Raw genomic sequence first — 20146 nt, forward strand, 5'->3', positions numbered from 1 at the left:
TCCTAGCACCACTTCAACAGCAATTTGGAGAGTTTTCACTAGGGTCTATAAGCTCCTTGCTAGAGTTGAGTGAAGACTGTGCATCTTTTTTTACTAGGACAAGCAACCATTGACTGAGAGAAAAACTCCAACATTAACACCTGCTGTGTTATCACTTCTGGAGAGAGTACAAAAAGAAAAACATAACCCAGGCAAAGAGTTAATTTAGTCATAATTATGTTTTTCTTATAACAAACCCTGAGGTATTTGAGGAGGGGGAGGCACTTTTAAAGCAGATCCTAGCCTTTGGAATCCAGTTTTCTGATAGAATAATGTAGAATTGTAAAGTTTGACCTTTTTTGCTGGCCTTTTTTTGCAAGTCCTGATGTGAAAACCTAAACTCATTTCCACACAACACTTGCTATAAATGAGAAAGGACAAAAATATCCAAGTGGATGTTGTTGATAGTGAATGGCTTTCCTCGTCATTGTCTTGATCCATTTTGTGCACAGTATGCACAGAGGTTTTCATTTCAGGAGGGATCCAAATGCATTTTCAGTTAGAGGTCCTCAAACGGAAGTATCTATATAGACCTAAAATATACAGTCTGGCTTTGAGGTTCTTTTTGCCTGTAAAGAATTCCATAACCTTTAATCTTCAATTTTGAGATTTATCCCATCCTTTTTACCTTAAGTCCTTTTAGATGAGGTACGAAGATTTGTGTTGTTTGTTCCAAATGCCCTTGTTGATTCAGCCTTAAAATTAACATCACCACTTCCCTAAAACAGGGATAAGCAGGATGCCACATAATATGTTTTCCAGGACCCATTGCTACTCGTAATCATGACCTGTATCAGTGTATATTTAGAAGATTTTTATAAAGTTATTTTAAAGGTTATTCATAGTATAACCTCTGAATGATAATACATACCACTCCTTGTATCAGTATCCTTGGTCCCTACATTTCTGGGGTTTGGGAATTTATGTAGATTATCATGTTTTATGGCAACTAAATTTCAAAAATAATGATCTGCAGAGACCTCTTCAGAAACACTGAAGAAAACAGGAAAATCTATGGGTCTATCTGCTGCAAAAAATTCTTCAGGAAAGTCTGGGTAAGAAATTATTATTATTTCAATATGTAAAAAGAACAAATGTAAAAAGAACTTGTTTGCTTTTGTGGTATAGAATATCCTGTTTCAGTGTTTGCAGTATGAGCTCCTTTGTATTAATTGAAGCAATTAGTTTCACTGAAACCTGTTTCAGAGATCCTCAGGGCCCAGTATAGGCTGCTGAGAATACTAATTTTGGTGTTGAATGTTCTTTGATTTGGAACAGCCCCATCCCAAGTAGGCAGTGACTGTGCTCTGCTGTAACAGACATCTCAAGAGGATTTGCTACACAGTGCAACCCTCTCCAGCAGATCTTGTTCACTTACAACGTGCTTCCATTGTCCAAGTGTGGAAGATGCCATCATTCATTTCAGTACCAAATATGTCAGGATGACAGTGTGAAGGTTCTTCCTTCTCCTCAACGTTTTGTTTCCCAGACCATGATGTTTGGTCCTCCTGCTCCCCAGACCAGGCAGACAGTGGGGTCCCCATCTCTGGACATGCCAAGCCATGTCAGAGCAGCAAGTAACCCTTCCAGCCCCTGTTAAAGGTGGTTGTGGTGCTGTTGCTCAAGAGGATGGCTCAGATGCTCAGCATCTTGCACCTTTCTGAAATGTATACAACTGCACAACATGAGTTCTTAGCAGGAAATGTGGCCAAGGATGATGGCAAGCTATTTTGAGCCTGGGAGAGAAGCTTGTGAGGGTTCTTGGCATAGGAAGAAAAGGAACGTGCACAAAACAGTCAGTTGCACAGACTCACAGTCAAAGTTGTTGCAGGGTTCTTCTGTGTGCAGTTTTACGGTCCTTAGTTGCTGCTGGTCAGTGGCTGGATCCTTCAGCTGTGGGGAAGACTGCAATGGGCAGTTACCAGTTCACAGTGCCATTATCAGCTCTCTCATTATCAGCCCACCCCCTTGACTTTCCCAGCCACAGGAAAACTGCTGACAGTACCCAGAGGTGTCATCTGTATTACCTGGGGCTATGATAACAGCATAATAACTCCTGTGGTTATCACACAGGGCCTTCCAGACCACCATCAGGGATTTATTGATACCATCACCATTCTCAAGGTTTAGCCACTGAATTCCGAAACCCGGGGCTTGTCAGGCTTGACACCTCCTTTCCCTAGGGATACTGGCAAGTCCAGGTATCACTGGGGTTGCAGTTGCAGTCAGTTTGCAGAGGCTTGGGATAGCCATTGCCCCCAGTGGGTCCCTGGGACAGACATCCACACGCATCTAAAATAGAGGAGAGTGGAACTGTGAAAAAGACTGGTCTAGGTGAGCTTGCAGGTGCTGGGGGTTGACAACTGCAGCTGCATTTTCTGTAAAACTTGAGCTTTGACAGGTGATTTACGGAGCACTTCGGTCAGGTGAGAAATCAGTTTCAGTGCTACCCAAGAGCATTTTTTAGCTGAGAAAGCAGATGTGAGAAACTGGCTTTGAGTGGTGCAAATAAATGGTCTCATCCTTAATGTGCCTGGAATTGGTTTCCAGGATGAGCTGCTCCATCACCTTCCCACAAATACAGGTGTAATCTTCTTAGAGAAAATAGAGCAAAATATAAAAGCTCTTTCTATAACAAGAAATAGCAGGTATATGGCTTGTTGCTGCTTTTAGACCACAAACAGACAAGAGAAGATAAGAGTGACTGGTCGGCAAGGATGTGTTAAGGCTTTCTTCTGACACATTATGAAAGATCTTAAGCAACACAATTTTTCAGCATCACTTCCCCCTGAAATGCTACAGCTACCAATAGAATTAGCAAACTCCAATTCATTGGCTCAGGTTTGATTGGGGATTTTTCTCTCTAGGCTACAAATCTTGTTATGCTATCCTTTTTTAAGTTGTGGGATTATTTGTATCCACTGCCAAGATTTAATTAAATGATTGCCTAGAGGGGTGGACGTTACCAGTGGTTCATTCAGCAGTTTTAACAAAATGTAGGAAGATACAGTACCATGTGATTTTCTTTTTCTTTCCCCTAATGCTTTGATATATTGAACAAGACAATTGAACATCGTGGAACTTCATGTGAATATTTAATAGAATCTTCCAGTAAACAATAAATGATAGTGATTGATACATGATAAATAGCCACGTATGCTGTGCATCTCTTCAAAGCACTTTGAGTTCAGACTAAAACTTAAAACTTAATTGCTTTTAAAATTTGATCAAGACAGAAATATTGTGGAGGTATATACCTTATTTTTTTGGTCACTTGATCCTCTGTCAGCCTTGGATCACCTTGCATAAACTTTCAGTGATGCAACAAGTAGGGGCTTTTTAGCCCAATAATTTTCCTTAAGGCTTTCAAATAAAATCCACGAGGAATTTTCTTACCGATTAAATGCTCATTAAGTAAATGAAGATGAAAAGTAGTTGGACACAGCAGTAATAAACACCATATTTTAAAGAGTTTAATTAAACTACTTAGACTCTAGCTAATAGTGATTAGATGGATACAGAAAGGATGAGAGTGAGGCAATTGTAACTCCTAGAGCTAGAAAAAGCAACCACGACACTAGCCCCAATATACTAAAGCAGTGGTGCTTAGCCTTTCTTTCAGTCCAGGAAGAGGGGAAAAGCCCCTAACCCATTCCAACTATACTGTATGATGTTAGCACAGTTGCCTCCTTTAACAACCAAATAAATGAATCCTCAAATTTTGAGTAAGTTTTACTGTATTTGTTGTTGTGTGTGTCATTATTTTCTGTCTGTGTATAGAAGTGTAGGATATCACAGCTGAGTTTCCAATATCTTACCAAAAAAAAAAAAAAAAAAAAAAAGGGGGCAAGAATGGTGTATTGAGAAAAAGCATTTTAAACATTCCACTAGAAATGAACCAATCATTAATACATGGAATGTACCAATGTACCATCCCAGTTCGGACTGGCTATGAAAAACTCTCTGAAACTAACAGCAACCCATTGACTAAGAAAATGGAAAGTTCCAACATGAGCCAAAGGCAGTGCCACCAGAGAGATGTCCTGGAGCTTGAGCCTCAGCTACTGATGGCCTCTGAGAAATGCTCACAGAGGTCTCCCTAAAAAACACGTTCACAAAGTCCAGTCCCACTCATAGTATTAGATGACTCGAGATGACTCTCATGTCTCTTCAGCTGCAAAAATTTTAAAACAAAACCATTTTTTTTGACAGCATAACTTTTTGAAATACCTTGCCTTTGTCATAGGACATCATCAGCTTTTGCTACATTGATGTTGTCAAGAATCTGGAAAAAGAAAATTGAATGGGCTGATAGGTTTAAGCAGCATTGCACATTTAAGGTTTGCTTCTGTGCTTTACTTGCAGACATCATCGCTGTGCACTTTTAAAGTATTTTAAAATGCATCAAAAGTAGTTATTTTTTTTTTTATTTGAATGAGACGGTCTTTAACCTGTAGTTACATATGCATTGGTGAGAAATGCTTATCATTTTTCCGTATTTTGGAAGAGGCTGAGATCAGGCAGCGGCACCTCTGCTCAGGTACCCTGCTCCAGGGGCTGAAAGAGCAGCTGAAAGAATGTGCTCAGTGTCTGCATGATGTTTGCTTCTTAACATCACATTTAAATTCAAGGACAAGTATTTCAGTAATTACTGACACCTCTTACAAAAGCACAAACCAAAATGACAAAATGCGTATAATTAGGCATACAAATTTTTTTTTTGTAGCAAAGAATTTTTTGTAGTTTAGTTTTTTTGGGTTTTTTTAACAAGTACATAAGCTTGCTTGAAGCCAAGTGAATACAATTTGTGCTAATAAGGAAAAAAATACAGTTAAATGGATATACACACACACACCTTACCAAGTCCAGATGAAAATAAAAGTCTAGCTGTAGAATGTGCATATAACACTATTTGCAACCTTTTCCCTATTCTGGAACTTGTAATTTAAATAACTACTCACTGGACATGACGGTGCAGTACCTGTTCCCCTCCTGCTGTTGTCATTACAGGAATGACCTTAAAATTCCTTTTGGTTTGTCTTACACCAAAAATTTTCCTAACAAAAAATACCTCTCAGCACTGCATCTGCAGAACACAGTCTCTCATGAACTGCAATAAGACAATCCTTAATCCAAGTACCAATCAACTTGTGAGAATATTCAATGACATTGTACAACTACAATGATCCATAGCTCAGTAACAGCAAAACAGCAATCATTTAAAAATTATTTTTTATTTGAAGCTCTCCAGAAATAGTCCTGTGATTAACAAGAGAGAAGAGAATATGCTTGCTCCATGTTATATTAATAAAGACCATTGGGTACTATGGACTCTCTTTGGATTTAATGGAAGAGTAGTTCCTGGTGCTTGAGAATTTACTCAGATTCAGAAATTCTACGTCTGTTTTAAATAAAACAGAATCCATTAGTAACTGTGCCATCTACTGAAACCATGATTATTTTTTTGTAACTAGGGGTTAGGCAAACATTAAATTGTAAAGAATTTGTTTCTTTGTTTAATAGTGTCATCTGGAAAATGTGATTTTTACAATTTCTGCTTGTTCATTCATCAGATGATAGGACTGTCACACCAACACATTATCCACAGAAACTGTTCATGGACAATTTACCCCAGGAAACAAACAGAAGTCCCCATGGTTCTAGTCTGCAAGAAACAAAGGCTGGAGTCCAACTGCAGCAGTCCCAGTGTTTCTGAGCAGAACTCTGTGAGTAAAACAGCCTCAACCATTATCACACCTGCTAATTTCAGCTGACACTTGTAAGGCAGGTTCAGAACCTGGTTTTGAACACAGCCCAGTGTCAGGTCACCACCACAGCCCCTCTGGCCATGGACCTGTCCCTGGCTCCACAGGGGGCCCCCTGGGCACAGGCTCCCCTGGGCCAGGGTTGGATTTCTGTGGAAGCCCGTATTTTCTGATAGTTACAATTATTAATCATTTCCCAGACTAAACAGTGGCCATTTTTATCAACAAAAGATGAATAAAGGCCCCTTAGGTAAGATGCATTATTTTTTATTAAGTGTTAAATTAATCAAGCTGTTGACCCCAGGATACCATAAGCTTAAATTTAAGCAAATGCTCAAGTGCTTTACTAGAGAGAGGAAGAGAGAAGTGTCTGATGTCTTGACAGATCCAGCTCTAAATGAAAATTATATTTTGCTCTAATTTGAAACAATTCACTTCCCATTCTGAGAACTGCATGTATCCAAGACAGCAGTTCTTACACAGTCGTTCAGAAGTGGTAGTTATTTCCAGCCCTAGGAAAAAGGCAGCAGAGGCACACAACTGAACTGCCCAGAAGAAAACAAAATCTAGTTTAACATAATCATAACAGTGATGATCTTCATCGAAGCAAGTGGAAGAAGGATTCAAAATTTACTCTTGGAATGATTCTGATTTAAATTAAGCATTATTAAAGTTCATTAATTAAGTGCTTAACAGAAACCTGATATTGATAAATCCTTTGTTACATTTGCCATGTGTACAAATTTGCTGTAATTTATGGCTCATTAAATTGATTTCTTTGTGATTTTCCCCCCCTCTTCCCATTCACCCTAACCATATTTCTCCTATTGCAGCAGCCAGTTTTATTGTGCCTGTTACAATACTTTGCTGTCATTGAAGATAGTTATTCAGTTGTTTGCATGAAAAGAAACAAAAATATAGAGGGAGCTGAGGGAAATATGTTAGTTCTACTGTTGTCATACACTAAAAAACTAATAGTATGAAAAATAGAGCTTCTTGTTTATTAACATCCTGAATTTAACTACCACGTTCATAACGTGCTTTGAAAACATCTGGGGTGGTTTTTCTGCAAAATAAAACAAAAACAAAACCACCCCGGTCCTACCAGATTTAAGTAAGAAGCACAGTCTTTAAAAAAAAAAAGGGAAAAAACCCACACAGGGTAATAGTTACTTGAAGGCATGGTGAAAGTGAGGCAGTGTTACAGAATTTGTAGTGGATGGAAAGGAGCGAGGAAGATGATGCAGCTGGTTTATGGCCATTCCCCCAGTTGCTAGCTGAAGACCTTGCTGTTGGCCGAGGCCATTCAGCCTGTGTGATGGTTCCTCTGAGCCAAATGCCATTGTGATGTCCCCAATAGTGTTCTGGTTGTCACCTGGTGGGAGCTGCCAGAAACCCATCACATGAGTGAGATCCATGAAAGGCAGGCTTGCAGTTTCAGCTGCTGCCTCTGCCTCTTTGTGCACTGGGTACTTATTAGTATCCCCTACAGGCCCTGAGGAAGCTTCTTCCATACTGATTTTGTGAAGAGACTGAGATTCTGGTAATGGCAGGTCCTCTAGAAGATGCACGTTGTAACCTTTAACATCCACTTTTATCGGTAGATTCTTGAGGGATCCTGCAGCAAATGAGGTAGAACTAAGGTCGTATTTGTTAGGCTGATGAAGGTTCAGGTTGATAGGGACAGCTGCTGAACATGGTGTGGGAGGGACAGCCGGGAGGCTATCTGCACAGCCCATCCTTTGCAAGTGAGGAGAAGACTCTAGAGGAAGAGCAGTTTCTAAGTTTGGCTGGGAATGAAGATGGGAGCAGTTGTATTCCTCTGTTTCTGAACCATTCACAACCCCATTCGGCACAGGGACCCTTTCAGGAAGAGGGGACAGCATGCTGGCATCTTCCTTCAGTCTGTATGAAAAGAGCTGGTCAAGGACACCCACTGAGTCACCATTCTGCAACCTGCTCTTCAGCAGTTCTTGCGGATGAGTCTTCCTAGTATGGCGTGTCAAGTGGTCCTTCCGCCCAAACCTTTGGGCACAGAACTGGCACAGGAAGTCTTTGCAGCCTGTGTGAACTACCATGTGACGCCGCACATCTTTACGGGTGTAGAAGTGACGCTCACAGTGGTCACACTTGTGTTTCTTTTCCTTCATGTTGCCAGTTGGTTTCCCTGCATGACTTTTGAGGTGCTCCAACAGAACCTCAGTACCACCAAACTCTTGGGCACACACCCTACACGTGAGGTCCCCGCTGGTGGCAGCATGAAGAGCCAAGTGTCTCTTATAGCCTAGCTTGGTGTTGTACTTCTTGCCACACTCTTCACACTTGAAGGCCATCTTGTTGGGGTCATGAGTCTGAAGGTGATTCTTTAGATGGTCTTTCCTGTGAAAGGTCTTTTCACAGTAGCCACACTGGTGAGATTTCTGTGGAGAATGAGTGGCTGAGTGCCTAAGAGAAAAACAAACCAAAACACACATACAAGAAAGTTACTTGTGTTCACATTTATTCTAGTACATTTACTCTTGTAGCTTCAAAACTTGAAAACACTGGAATTCTCAAAGGAAGGCACCCACAACCTCTCAGGTTATTAGTAAAAGCCTAAATTTTGCAGGGGGGGTGGGAGGAAGGTTGTAATCATAAACCATAGAGTAGATGAAAACTGCTCAACATCATCTTTTTGAGTAGCCACCATAATTAAGAGAGACTAGTTTTCTCCAATTCTATCAAAACCAGTAATAATAAAAACCGGACCTCAGAGATTAACTATCACTAGAACACCCCAAAGGAAAAAGATGTCTTTTTTTGCCCCACACACACCCAGCAGAAAAGGAATGCCTTCAGAGCTGTACCTGAGCAGTTTATATTTGGAAATGAAGGCTTTTGTGCATCCGTGCTGTGAACACTTGTAGGGACGCTCCCCTTTGTGCGCATAAGTGTGGACTGTGAGCTTGTCAATGGAATCAAATATCTTCCCACAGAGTCGGCAGGGATAACTATCTGGCTGCTTCACTTCTTTTCCCTTCAGCAGTGAAGACCGACCATTTCTCCATTTAGGTATAAACCTTACGAGAGCACCACAAGTGCTTCCTGAGCTGGCACAGCTGAACTTTGCAGCAGAGGAACAGGAAATGGTCCCAAAGCATTGAGTAATGCTTTTGCCTAATGACACTCCTCTCAGTTTCCCTTTGAGTTTGCTTTTTGCTTTTACAGGTCCCAATTTATTTGGTGGTCTGAACCTCGTAGGAAGGACTCGGTCTTTATGGATGCACTGGTGAGACTCCAGCAGAGCAAAAGTTGCAAAAGTGCTTCCACAGCTGGAGCATATCCAAGGGTCTACGGGCTCTTTCTGCAATGAGAACAGAGACAGGTCTTTCTTACTAACCCTTCTAAGGAAAGGTCATATTCTTCTCACTCATCTTCTCCTGTGCTTTTTTAAGACTCATTGTTGTCTTTGATGATATTTACTTCCATGTGCTACCACCTAGTTGTTCAACTGGCAAGAGATTCTTTCTAGGAATAAAAACTCAAAGGAAAAGTAAGGTTGGCTAAATACTGATTTACATGTTTTTGTTTAGCATTTACTGTGACAGTCCTGAGTCTTTCACCTTTGTTTATCTGTGCTTACTGAATTTCAAAGTCTCTACATTTGTTGCATTTATGAAATTACTCATAAAAGCATCTGTAAATTGTACTTTATCCTTGGACTGACATAGTTTATCTGCTATTCCAGCCACACAAAAATGGGATGGGTTTCTGTACAAAAATGTACATACATTAAGCCATACAGATTTCCTTGTGTCTCGGGCCAGCCCCATGCTTTACCACACAGCAATGGGCAATGGCTCCAGGAGAGACTTCCTCACTAAGCCTGACATTTGGCATTGGACTTCCATTAACTGGATAAGAAACACCTTAGGTTTAGGGATCTCAAGCCTATCCTGACTTAAAGGGGTTTTTTTGTTGTGATTTTTGGTTTTGGTTTTTTTTTGGTTTTTTGGGGTTTTTTTTTTGCTAACAGTGTATTATTTGGAAGTATTACTTCTGTGGAAATAAGAGTTCTCCTGGATTCAGTTGAATTCACTTTAAATACTAATATTATTAAAAATCTGATGAAAAACAATTACCAAAAATCTCCAATCATTGATGAAATATACTTCTAATTATTGCATGACCATATACCTCCTCAAGTTCATCTACTTCTTATGTAAGCTTCTCACAAACCATCCTTCTTTTCCCTTGCTCTTAGGCTAGCTTGCCCTGGAGAGCATGGTGAGGCTGTATCTACTCCATCTTTATTTCCAGACTGGCCCCTTCTCTGTGCTAAGACTTGTGTCTGATGCTGTGGCTCTCCCACACCTTCCTTCTGGGGAATATTCTGAAGGCCTCACAAGCCTTCCTGGAACACGAATTCCTGGTTCATTTGTATTCCCTGTTTCACATTCTTTCTTGATTAAGTATTGATTTTCACAGCCATGTTTTCAACACTTAAACTTTTCCTATCAGTTTAAGGATTTCTGCTATGATACAGAGGGGAAGGTATTTGAATTAGTAGAGAAGGGTTACTGAACAGGAAAGACTGAAATAATTAGTGAGTACTCTGGCCAATCAGTCAGAGCAAAAGAAGGGGAAATGGTGAAAAAAGTCTGAGGCTGGACAGCTTGGTTATCCACAAATTAGTGCCCATCTTAAGTCTTCCCAATACATCAAGTGGTGCCACTTACATCTGACTATATCTGATGGCTCCATTGGATTCCAAACACAGGACAGGAAGAACGACCTTTCTCTGAGTAGCTGCTTGGCTAAAATTTCTAAAAGTACTCTACAGTCTACATTTGAATTACTAGAGTTATAGAATTAGAGAAAATATGTAAGTAAACTTTAATTTACTGTGCCTAATGATGGCTTCAATGCAGAGTAGGGGCACTTACTGCTACTGGAGGCAAAGGGGAGACATCTGATTCTTCTTTAATGAAGACTGCAGAAGCTTCCATAAATTTGGCATAATCGGCAGCATACCATACTTTCAATTCTGTGTGGGGTTCAATTGGCTGTGAATGGAAAAAAACAGCACATGTTTGCTTGTGTCAATTTTCCTAAACCAAACAATATGAAAGATAGGAGGGGCAGGGGAGGGGTGTGCAGTGTTTTGTCCCTACCCAAACTGCATTTTTTGACTCTGTCTGAATTATTGGTAACTTAGTTTCAAGATTCAAGCACTTTTTGAGCATTACTGCCCAGTAGGGCTTGACACTTTCTGTTCCTAAAAGTGGAATTGTGTACGCACATAGATTTGGGGCAGGGGGCAGTAGCAGGAGGCATGCCTCAATCCCCACAATCTTTGCTCAGTGAGATATATTTGTCTGTGATGTTCAGACATCCAGCAGTCTTTCCAAGCAATATCCCATGCCCATTCCTTGATGTCTGAAGTCCACTGGACACAACAGTTAACTATAGGGTACAGGCAAAGGAAAAATGCATCGTGAATGCACAAGATCTTGGATGCCTCCTGGGCATGTCACACTGAGCATGGGTGCAAAGCTGATCAATATGTGGACTGCAAGGCAAATTAGCACCTTTCCATGCACCGGCTCTGATGTGTCAGGCTTGCTATCAGTGCGCATTATTGTAACTCTGCCCTCCTTCCACTGAAGCCTTCCCCCACAGGATTAAGGGAGCCCATAATCTGCAGTCTCCCATCCAGTCATGCTTGCCCAAATCTCTCCCTGGACTGGACTATGACCTCTTCTGACAAATACTTTCAGTCAATAATATAGCAAATAGAAAAAGAGAGGCGTGATTACACTCAGTGGCTAAAGATCTGGCAAAAAAGAAAACTAAACTTTGGGGTCATGATTTATATGATTCCCTGACCCTGTAAACAATTTTCTTCATCTATAATAAAAACCAACATTGTTGCAACAGGGGTAGAGCTAAACTGCACTTGTAGTTTTATTTTAACTAAGATAAACTCGTGCCACCAAAAAAAAAAAAAAAAACCACAACCAAAAAAAAACCCCAACAAACTAGCCCAGAAAGAGAGCAGCTGAGTCTTATTCTAGAAAATGTGACATCATAAAATCCACCTATTTTGTAGTATCAGTGTGGGTTAAGCATGGCAGGGAAAAGACAACGTAGATTGTGAATGCAGACAGGTTAATTGTGGGTTTAATGCTGAAAACTGAATTTTGAACTCCCAAGCACAAGCCTGCCTGCTAACTACAACCCGTATGTGTTGGGTATACATTTTGATAACACCTGGCCTAAACAGAAATGATCTGTCCTGAATTCTCCACTCAATTAAGGACATCAGACAGAGTTATTAACTAGGAGGCTCATCATGCATTGTGAGACAGATGTTTAAGGATGTCTTGGGACCTTGGCCTGTGACACCTGACACTGGTGCCCACATAAAACTGCACAGCGTGACACTGTCATGACTCTCTGCCCAGCATTCCTAGACCAGTAGCCTCCCTTTATGGGAAGCCAAGACCTGGTCAATGCGACTTTGGGGGGAGAGCAAGTGCATCTGTGTGTGAAACAGTCAAGTAAGCTCTAATCTCAGTAAAACTGACATTAAATATCAGCATCCAAATCCACTACAAGTTGTCTTTTACTCTGTGCGACCAGTGACAATAAGAGAACTGCAGTGCTCACATGAAACTCTCCTGGGATCAAACCAACAGCAGCCATGGATCACTTTTATTTCCTCACAATTCTATATCTTTTAAAGCACTTATTTCTATGGATTGCAGCCATTAGGTAAGAAAATAAGCTAATGGTGGTGTCAGGATGCCACTTACACGTCTTCTGTAGTAGCTATAATTTCATGTCACTGAAATCCCATTTCTTCGTAAAAATAGCGGGGAAAGGAGCCTATCCTACTCCCACCTTAATACACTTTACTAAAAACGTCTGGAGAAAGCATCTTCAGAATCAGCCCTAAGCCAGCCTCCCAGCATGACCAGCAGGGTGTGCCTAAGTGTAGCACAAGGCCATCACATTCATTGACCAGGACAAAATCCGCAGGATGCCACAGCACCCTGAATGATACTAGGACTTCAGAGAAATAAAACCCAAGTAATGCCCTATGACACACAGCACAGCAAAGTTGCCAAGACACATTCCTCGTCCTAGGACACTCTTTGTGTCAGTGTACAGGATGCAAGTCTCCATTAATGCCAATGTGCATAGTTCTGCTGAAGTCAGTAGAGAGCTGGTTCAATAGAATTTAAATTATACTGGAAATCTTAAGTTACCAGTTTATAACAAGTACTTCTTGGAAAAGTTTATGTTTCCCAAACGTAGTCTTACTAGTCTTGTCAATTTTACAAGTATATCATGCACTTCAAACTAAGTTGAAATTTCAAATGATATGGACTGCATGAGAATCTCAAACACAGCCTAAATATGTCTCAGAGTAGCATATACCACGTCACATTTTTCTTTTTTTTCTTAATAATTGCGTTGATATTAATCCCAAAATCAACTATACTCCATACTGCTATAAAAGATTTGAAGGGTATGAAATGTTAAACTATTATCACCACTATACAGAAAATATTTTTCTGACTGTGCAGGTGGAGAAAAAAAAAAAAAAAAGAGGAAAAACTGTAGATACTACTCTGCCACAGAAGTTTGTGCCAATATTCGATATGAAACTGAAATGCTGGATTTTAATTCATAGTAAGTACTTTTCACTAGTATTCTTTTTTTCATTATTTTTGATGTTGCTCACAATGATAAGCATTATGTTCAACAGATAGATCTCCATTTCCCAAGTGTGCAAAAGAGTTATTTCTGATTAAAACCAACTCTGCCTAAGAAAATGGCTAAAACAATAAAAACCAAGGCTGATGTTCTAGCTTCATTTAAAAACATAGAGAACCTTGTTCTCTCTCTTCAGACAAAGATGCAGTCCAGAAACTCTAACATAAGCTGATCATTTCATGGTAACATTGCAGTATTCTAAGTTTTGCAGTTAAGTCTTCAGGTTTAATGAGCATGGAAAATTGTACATAAAGATTCACTTAACACCCTGTTCCTGAGCAAAGGGTAACGTGCTAAGAAAATAACACGTGTTCAGAAATGTAATAAAAGGAAGGAATTTGCTTGTTATTTCCAGAATAAAGTACCATTGAATGTAATAATGCCAACTAATCTCACCATTTACCTACCTGGGATTAAAGAGTGTTCAGTTTAAACACTATCATCGTGAATGATTTTTATGTTTCCTGGGCTCAGTTTCTACCCACTACCCACAACAGCAAGCACGCTACACCTTTTCCTGACAAACCCCATACACTACTTGCTTTACTACAGATTAAATGACATTAAAGGTGGTATGTATGTCATGATCTGGTTGGCAGAATATAATCAATGTTTCATTGTAAAAGAGTTCGTCTTTCAGAACCTTTGCCTCTAAATTTCCTAACAGATGACAGGTGACGCAAAATAGGTTTAGCTACCTTAACTGTTGTGAAATAGACTTCTCCACAGTGCTGATAAGCCACAAGGGTCTGTTCTTCTTGGTTCCGGGCTAGCCGTACAAACATCATCCAGTTTCCACAGTCCTCATTGGGAGTGTCCAGAAAGTACTTCCCCCCATCTTTCAACACCTGAAACAAAGAGGGAGACCAGGAGGATGAAAATGATAAAACCAAGTCCTGTATAGAGGCACATTAGTTTTCTTTAATTTGCAATCACAGCTATCAGTTGACAGTTATCTACCTTGTCTTGGTCATATGTCCCTTGAAATAGATCACTCTTAATGAACACTGAGTGCAAAAGAAAGTGAAGAACGAATACCTGCTGAGCACCCCACTACTAAAATAACTGTAGGCCTTTGTATGTATTTCCCATTTATAGTTCATCATTTCTATGTTATATAAAGATAATATTACAAGAACTAAGTGCAGGCAGGTAGAAAGATAAGGTTTATACCTTAATCTACTTCCTGAGCACTTGTAATCTCAAGCTTCAGTGTTACTACATTTTGCATGGAACAATTGTATAGCTTGTGTTAATAAGTCCAGAGAAGTAACACACGACATAATGGCATTTTAATAGTCTGCTCTTTTTCCCCTTAACAATGCAAAAGTAAATACAAATGAACAGTTGTGCCAGAAAGATCTTTTTCTTTTTCCTTTACTTCATTCTTCCTAGATTCCCCTCCAAGAGCATGCTCCTATGAGGCAAAAACTACCAACCTCCAACAAGACAGTTGCTTTTATGCAACGGTGTCTCGAACACGGACAGACAAAGCTGCACAACTGATGTCAGCACAGCTTGTATTTGTTCTACTAAACACGTAACTGAGCAAGTAACTGCAAAAAAAAGTTGCATTTTCATTGCTTCTGGGAACTATTTTATCTAACTTCATCACGTTTCCGATGAAAGCACCTGCCTGTTGGACAAGTTTGGTCACATACTCATGCTAGGGAGAAGTCAAGGCAGCTACTGCTGTCATGTAGGAAATCTGGGACTCTAATCTCCTCTTCTGAAGAAACAGTCCATTCATCAGCCAGAGCTGTGCTTATCACTGTATACTTTTAAGCAAATGGTGCTGACTGATAGAGGATAGGGTGTGGTTTGCAATGGCTTGGTGAAAAGGAAGGAACTGGGTGCTTAGCTCATCCATCCATTGTTAGAGAAGTACATTTTCTGCATTTTTAATAGTGTCTAATCAAAAGACTGAAGATATTTAGTTATAAAGAAGAACAAATCTTTTCTGGTGTCCACATGCTATGAAAATCCCATAGATGGACAGTGTAATTTTCCTGGCAGATGATTCCCATGATTTCCATGTGCAAATCAAGTTTACAGCAACTACTGAAGCTATTACTGCTTTGAAGCACTCAAACTAAAGTTCAGTTTATTTCCTAAAGTATTTCCTCACAGCACAGTGTCTTCCAGTCCCAGGCTCTGGAGAAAGCTCAAACGAAGACACAGAGTGTGTCACAGGACAGCTGCTGCTGGTGTCTCTCTGTTCGGGGGTGAGAGGGCCTGATACGAAATGCAAACTCTGGAAGAACCATGACCTGTTGGGAAGCCCTGACAGAGGCTGTGGCTTGACCATGGACTCAGACACAGAGCTGGGCTCAGCCACGACCCTGACAGCAAAATGCAAAGACAGGGGCCCAGAGGATTGCAATCAACTTTCACTCCCGAGGAATTCCTGTGGGAAAGGATGTCCATGTAGATTTGTCTAAGCTGGGCTAGTCCTGAGAGGCCACAATTTTTGCTGGATAAAATCCAAATAATAGTGTCATGGTCCAGGTGAAACAGTCAGTACCTATGTGTGCAGCAACAGAAGGTATCAGCCCTAAATAACAATCTGATTAAATAAACTGAGATAGTGCACTGTGTGTCCAAGTCTATATACAAATTAACAATTATTATTAATTAGTAACAATAACATTTAAAATTAATTAAAAAGTGTTTCCCTATCCCTGCACTGTTTCTCCATACTAAGCCAGTGCCTTAGCGCCTATTCCTGTCACTCTTGCTAACTCAGAGCACAAACTCAAACCTCTGAGTGGTATGGTGTAAAGCACAAATCCTTTTGTGTTATCTGGGAAGAAAGTTCATTAGCCATGCTCTCTGAAAAGCTTATCAAGAGCTGTTAGACTGATAGGCCTAACACCCTATAAATGGTAAAACTAGAAAGCAGGAAAGCAAATTTCTAGAAAACACAGTATACAGGAATATTTGGGTACTTCAGGTTATGCTGTACTGCTTAATAATGTGATTTACACTCATACTTACACATCAAAAGTACAATTAATGAACTAGATCAGATGGCAAATTGACTGATTAAAACACCTAAATAAGTATGAGCTGCTAAAGACATATGCACTTCATAGAAACGCAGTGGGTTTTTACCTGCAGGACTAGCCTGCTCTCATCATAGCAGGTCAGTTTTGTAGACAGTTGACCAACATATGGGCCAAATTGTGTTCTCTTCTGTATTACTTTCTTTGCAAATACACCAAGGACTGTGAACAAAACAAAAAGCAGTCTAATATTAGTACAGACATCACAAACTATTTCTTGTATGCTTACAGTTGTGAAAATGGAGATAAACAAAATAGTGCAGATCACATTAATTCTTTTTCTAGACAAATAAGCCCAGTAAATAATTCCAAGGTGAGGAAACCAAAAAAGGATGTAAATAAGTATTGATTTTTTTAATGGGAACTACATGGAATAAAAAAGTACCAAAAATCCATGACAGGATGTTAAACTGAGTATGCAAGACAAATGTGTCAATACTCCTCAATCTACAAACTGATGTTATCATATTCCTCTGCTTTTCAGCACAATTTGGGAGGTTGTTCTCTCCCAGTGTGAGTGGAGAGAATCTATAAAAACACAGTATTAGTCTTCTTAATCATTCCAGTTATTCCACTGCTAGATCAATGGAATGAGAGTGTAGGCATCCTGTCATTCTCTTTCTGAAAAGCAATCTAGGCAGGACTAATTTTACTCAGGTAGCTGTGGAAAACTTGCACACTAAGAACATAATTCCTTTGTTCATGTATGGATATTCAAATTGCTTCACTTTCAGAAGGAAACAACAGCCTTTCCATAAGATGAACTGAAAATACTACAAAAGGTAAATTACCCCACTGTGATCTCTTGAGTGTGCAGGGGGTGGATAAGGGATGTCATTTACCATTTTGTTTCTGACCTTTCATTGAATACTTTTTCCTGTTTTGCACGCTTGGGGAAAAGAGAAAAAAATAGTACTGCATGGCTGTTACTATTAGATACAAATTCAACATTCATTAAACTTGGATTGACTGAACAGATCTAACTGGTTGCTCACAGCTAAATGTCACACCAGCTCTGGCTAATGTCCTGCCATCAGTTTATGCGTCTGTTACCAGAAATCAGTCATAAAAAACAGTAGCTGACTGTGAGCTTTAGCGGTGCTCAGCTGAAAACTCTCTTCATAATGCTAATGCCCAACGATTATGCCTTGAGTTACTCATGAAAACAGGCCAGTGTTTTTGTGTCCTCTTTCTCAAATGTGGGAAAAAGAGCTAAAATACTTACTCTGCTGGTTTCCAGCTCTCAGCTCCAACACTCGCAAAGTGAGGTAGTGAGGTAGGGTGAGACGGGCTCGGCTGGGAATAACCCTATCTTTAGCCCTGATGAGTGGTCCGTGGAGTTTGCATTCTCCTATAAGGCTTTTACCACAATCCTCACACCCTGCAAATCCAGAAAAGGGAACCTGTTACTAAAAATGACATACTGCTTTCCAATTCAGTCTCTTCTAATTTTGTCATCTTGAGAACATATCTGGAATTACGAATGCTTTTCTTCACATCAGCGTTCTACATTAGGTAGTGAAAAGATTATCTGCAAGTCAAAACTAAACGAGGAAGATTTGAAATAACACCTCCAGTTTGTACATTCTCTCCTGAGCAAATTGGTGGGTCTTGACCTCCAAAGATTTATACATATGCTCATTTGGAGGTGTCACAAACTGTGCCTTTAAAGACTAGGATGGGAGGAAAACTGGAGTTCACCGCATGTCCAGCTACAAAGTAAGATGCATATATTTACACAGAAATGCGAACAAAGTTGTTATCCGTAACCTAGGTAAGGTTGGTCCGTTCCAACCTTACCCATTCTGTGATTATGAAATTCTGAAATTTGCAGAGATCCAAGGAATACAAGAAAGACTTTGTGTCTGCTGCACAGACCATTCTCAGTAGAAGATGAGACCCTCAGGGTACTATCAGAAATGAGTAGGATGGGTCCTACAGCCACAGCTCAGTTGACAATCATGCAGGGGCAGCCTCCTCATGGGCTGCTCTGCCTGTGGAAGCAAGGAAAAGGGGCAGAGCACATGTCCCAGCTGTTGGCTCCCAATAATGACATCTGCAGACTGGACACACAGACTCATTAAGAGAGAACTCATTAAAAAGAGATGCATGTCTGCAAACTGACTTTCCCCCAGCATAGTGAGATATTTTTGGTTCAGTGCAGCTCAAACTGGTTGCCAGGGAAACTCCTACAGAGCAGTGACAAAACTGAGCAATGAGACTTTCCAGCAGAAGGTCATCTCAGCACTGGTGTCACACAGGGCAATGGGAAAAAGGGGACTTCTTGCACAAAACCTTTTTATAGACAGCAGAAACCGAAACAGTGAGCCAACAATGCTTTACAACTGAGTTAAAAAGAAAAGCTGATATTGGTCATCCATGACTACCTCTTTTTGTTTTCCTTCTGAAAACTCTACTGAGCAAGTCTATTCAGTAAGTGACAATACAGAGCAGAGGAGGGGAGCCAGAACAGCCAAGAGAGCCCAAGGGAGCACTGTAGCAGAGACTGGGGCAGGAGAGGTGAGGCTTCATCAAAGACAGGGGCTCATAACCAAGGAGCATAAAGGGCTCAGGAAACACTGCCTGGGGAGACATCAAAGATAGTTTTGAAAAAGGACAGTGGCACCATAAATGTCATTTTCAGGGTACCTCAAAAAGGTTTCTGTTTGTAAACCCAAGAAGGCACTTGACTAAATCATGCACCTTGAGAGCCTAGTGTAAAATCTCCCCAGATAAGCCTAAGGTATTCCTACCCAGTTCTTTGGGCTCTCCATCAACTCCAGCTGAGGAGACAGACTTGCATGTTGGTCAGGCTGCAGGCACTACAATAGTCAATATTTTTCAATAATTTGTGGACCATGGAGGTTTTCTTTTGCCATGGCTCCCAGGCTGCACACCTGCACTGTGAACAGCTGAAAAACATGACTTATTTTTGCTAGCACTACAGACAAAAAATATGCCTCTCTACAACCATCACTCAAAATGCACAAATCTCCAACAATATAGCTGCCGGGCAGATTTTTCTTGTAATACACTTGTTTATGTAACAAAAATTCCTTTACAGCTAGGCTGTAAGAAAATAAAAAATATTTCCTAGGTGATTTAAGTTAATTGGCTTTTAAAAAAATTCACCCTTCTGAGGGCAACAGAATTATGAGGGCTTCCTGAGCTGGTTTGGAATAATAGTGACTTTGTCTCAAGTCAAACAGCTCCTGCTTAGAGAGTCATTGTATGCAAACGGCTGAAACACATTACCAAAAGCAAAATGGAGACAAAGAACCGCTGTTAGAGGAAGGATGTGTCTAATCATAAAGTACACGACCTTATCAATCCATGCCATACCTCTGTGATTCATCACTAGCAAGCTCCTGAGCAAACCTTCCAGCTGCCCCAGGGCAGTGCCCACCTTCAAGGCTCCAGGGTGGGCAGCTCACAGGAAGGCTGGAAAGGGAAAGCAGGGATAAAAGGGTATCCCTTGAATCAGCCTTCAAATTCTGCAGTAGTGCTCCATTA

The 20146-nt window shown here is 40.4% G+C and overlaps 1 protein-coding gene across 2 annotated transcripts in view; it reads right to left on the reverse strand.

The window, feature by feature from the left end:
* Window positions 1–3127: 3127 nt before the first annotated feature.
* The window catches only part of PLAGL1 (PLAG1 like zinc finger 1), a 47614-nt gene continuing 30595 nt past the window's right edge, over window positions 3128–20146 (reverse strand). For both annotated transcript variants that reach the window (XM_066179006.1, XM_066179007.1), the window contains exons 3-8: window positions 17859–18014; window positions 16683–16795; window positions 14267–14416; window positions 10730–10849; window positions 8651–9147; window positions 3128–8249 (exon numbers count right to left, since the gene is read on the reverse strand). In XM_066179006.1, the coding sequence (XP_066035103.1) occupies window positions 6974–8249; window positions 8651–9147; window positions 10730–10849; window positions 14267–14416; window positions 16683–16795; window positions 17859–18014 (2312 nt within the window). In that variant the 3' untranslated portion in view covers window positions 3128–6973. The remainder of the gene's footprint in view (window positions 8250–8650; window positions 9148–10729; window positions 10850–14266; window positions 14417–16682; window positions 16796–17858; window positions 18015–20146) is intronic.

This window comes from Chamaea fasciata, unplaced genomic scaffold (assembly GCF_029207755.1).
Source record: "Chamaea fasciata isolate MVZ Bird 193981 ecotype frontalis unplaced genomic scaffold, bChaFas1.0.hap1 SCAF_3, whole genome shotgun sequence".
NCBI lineage: Eukaryota > Metazoa > Chordata > Aves > Passeriformes > Sylviidae > Chamaea > Chamaea fasciata.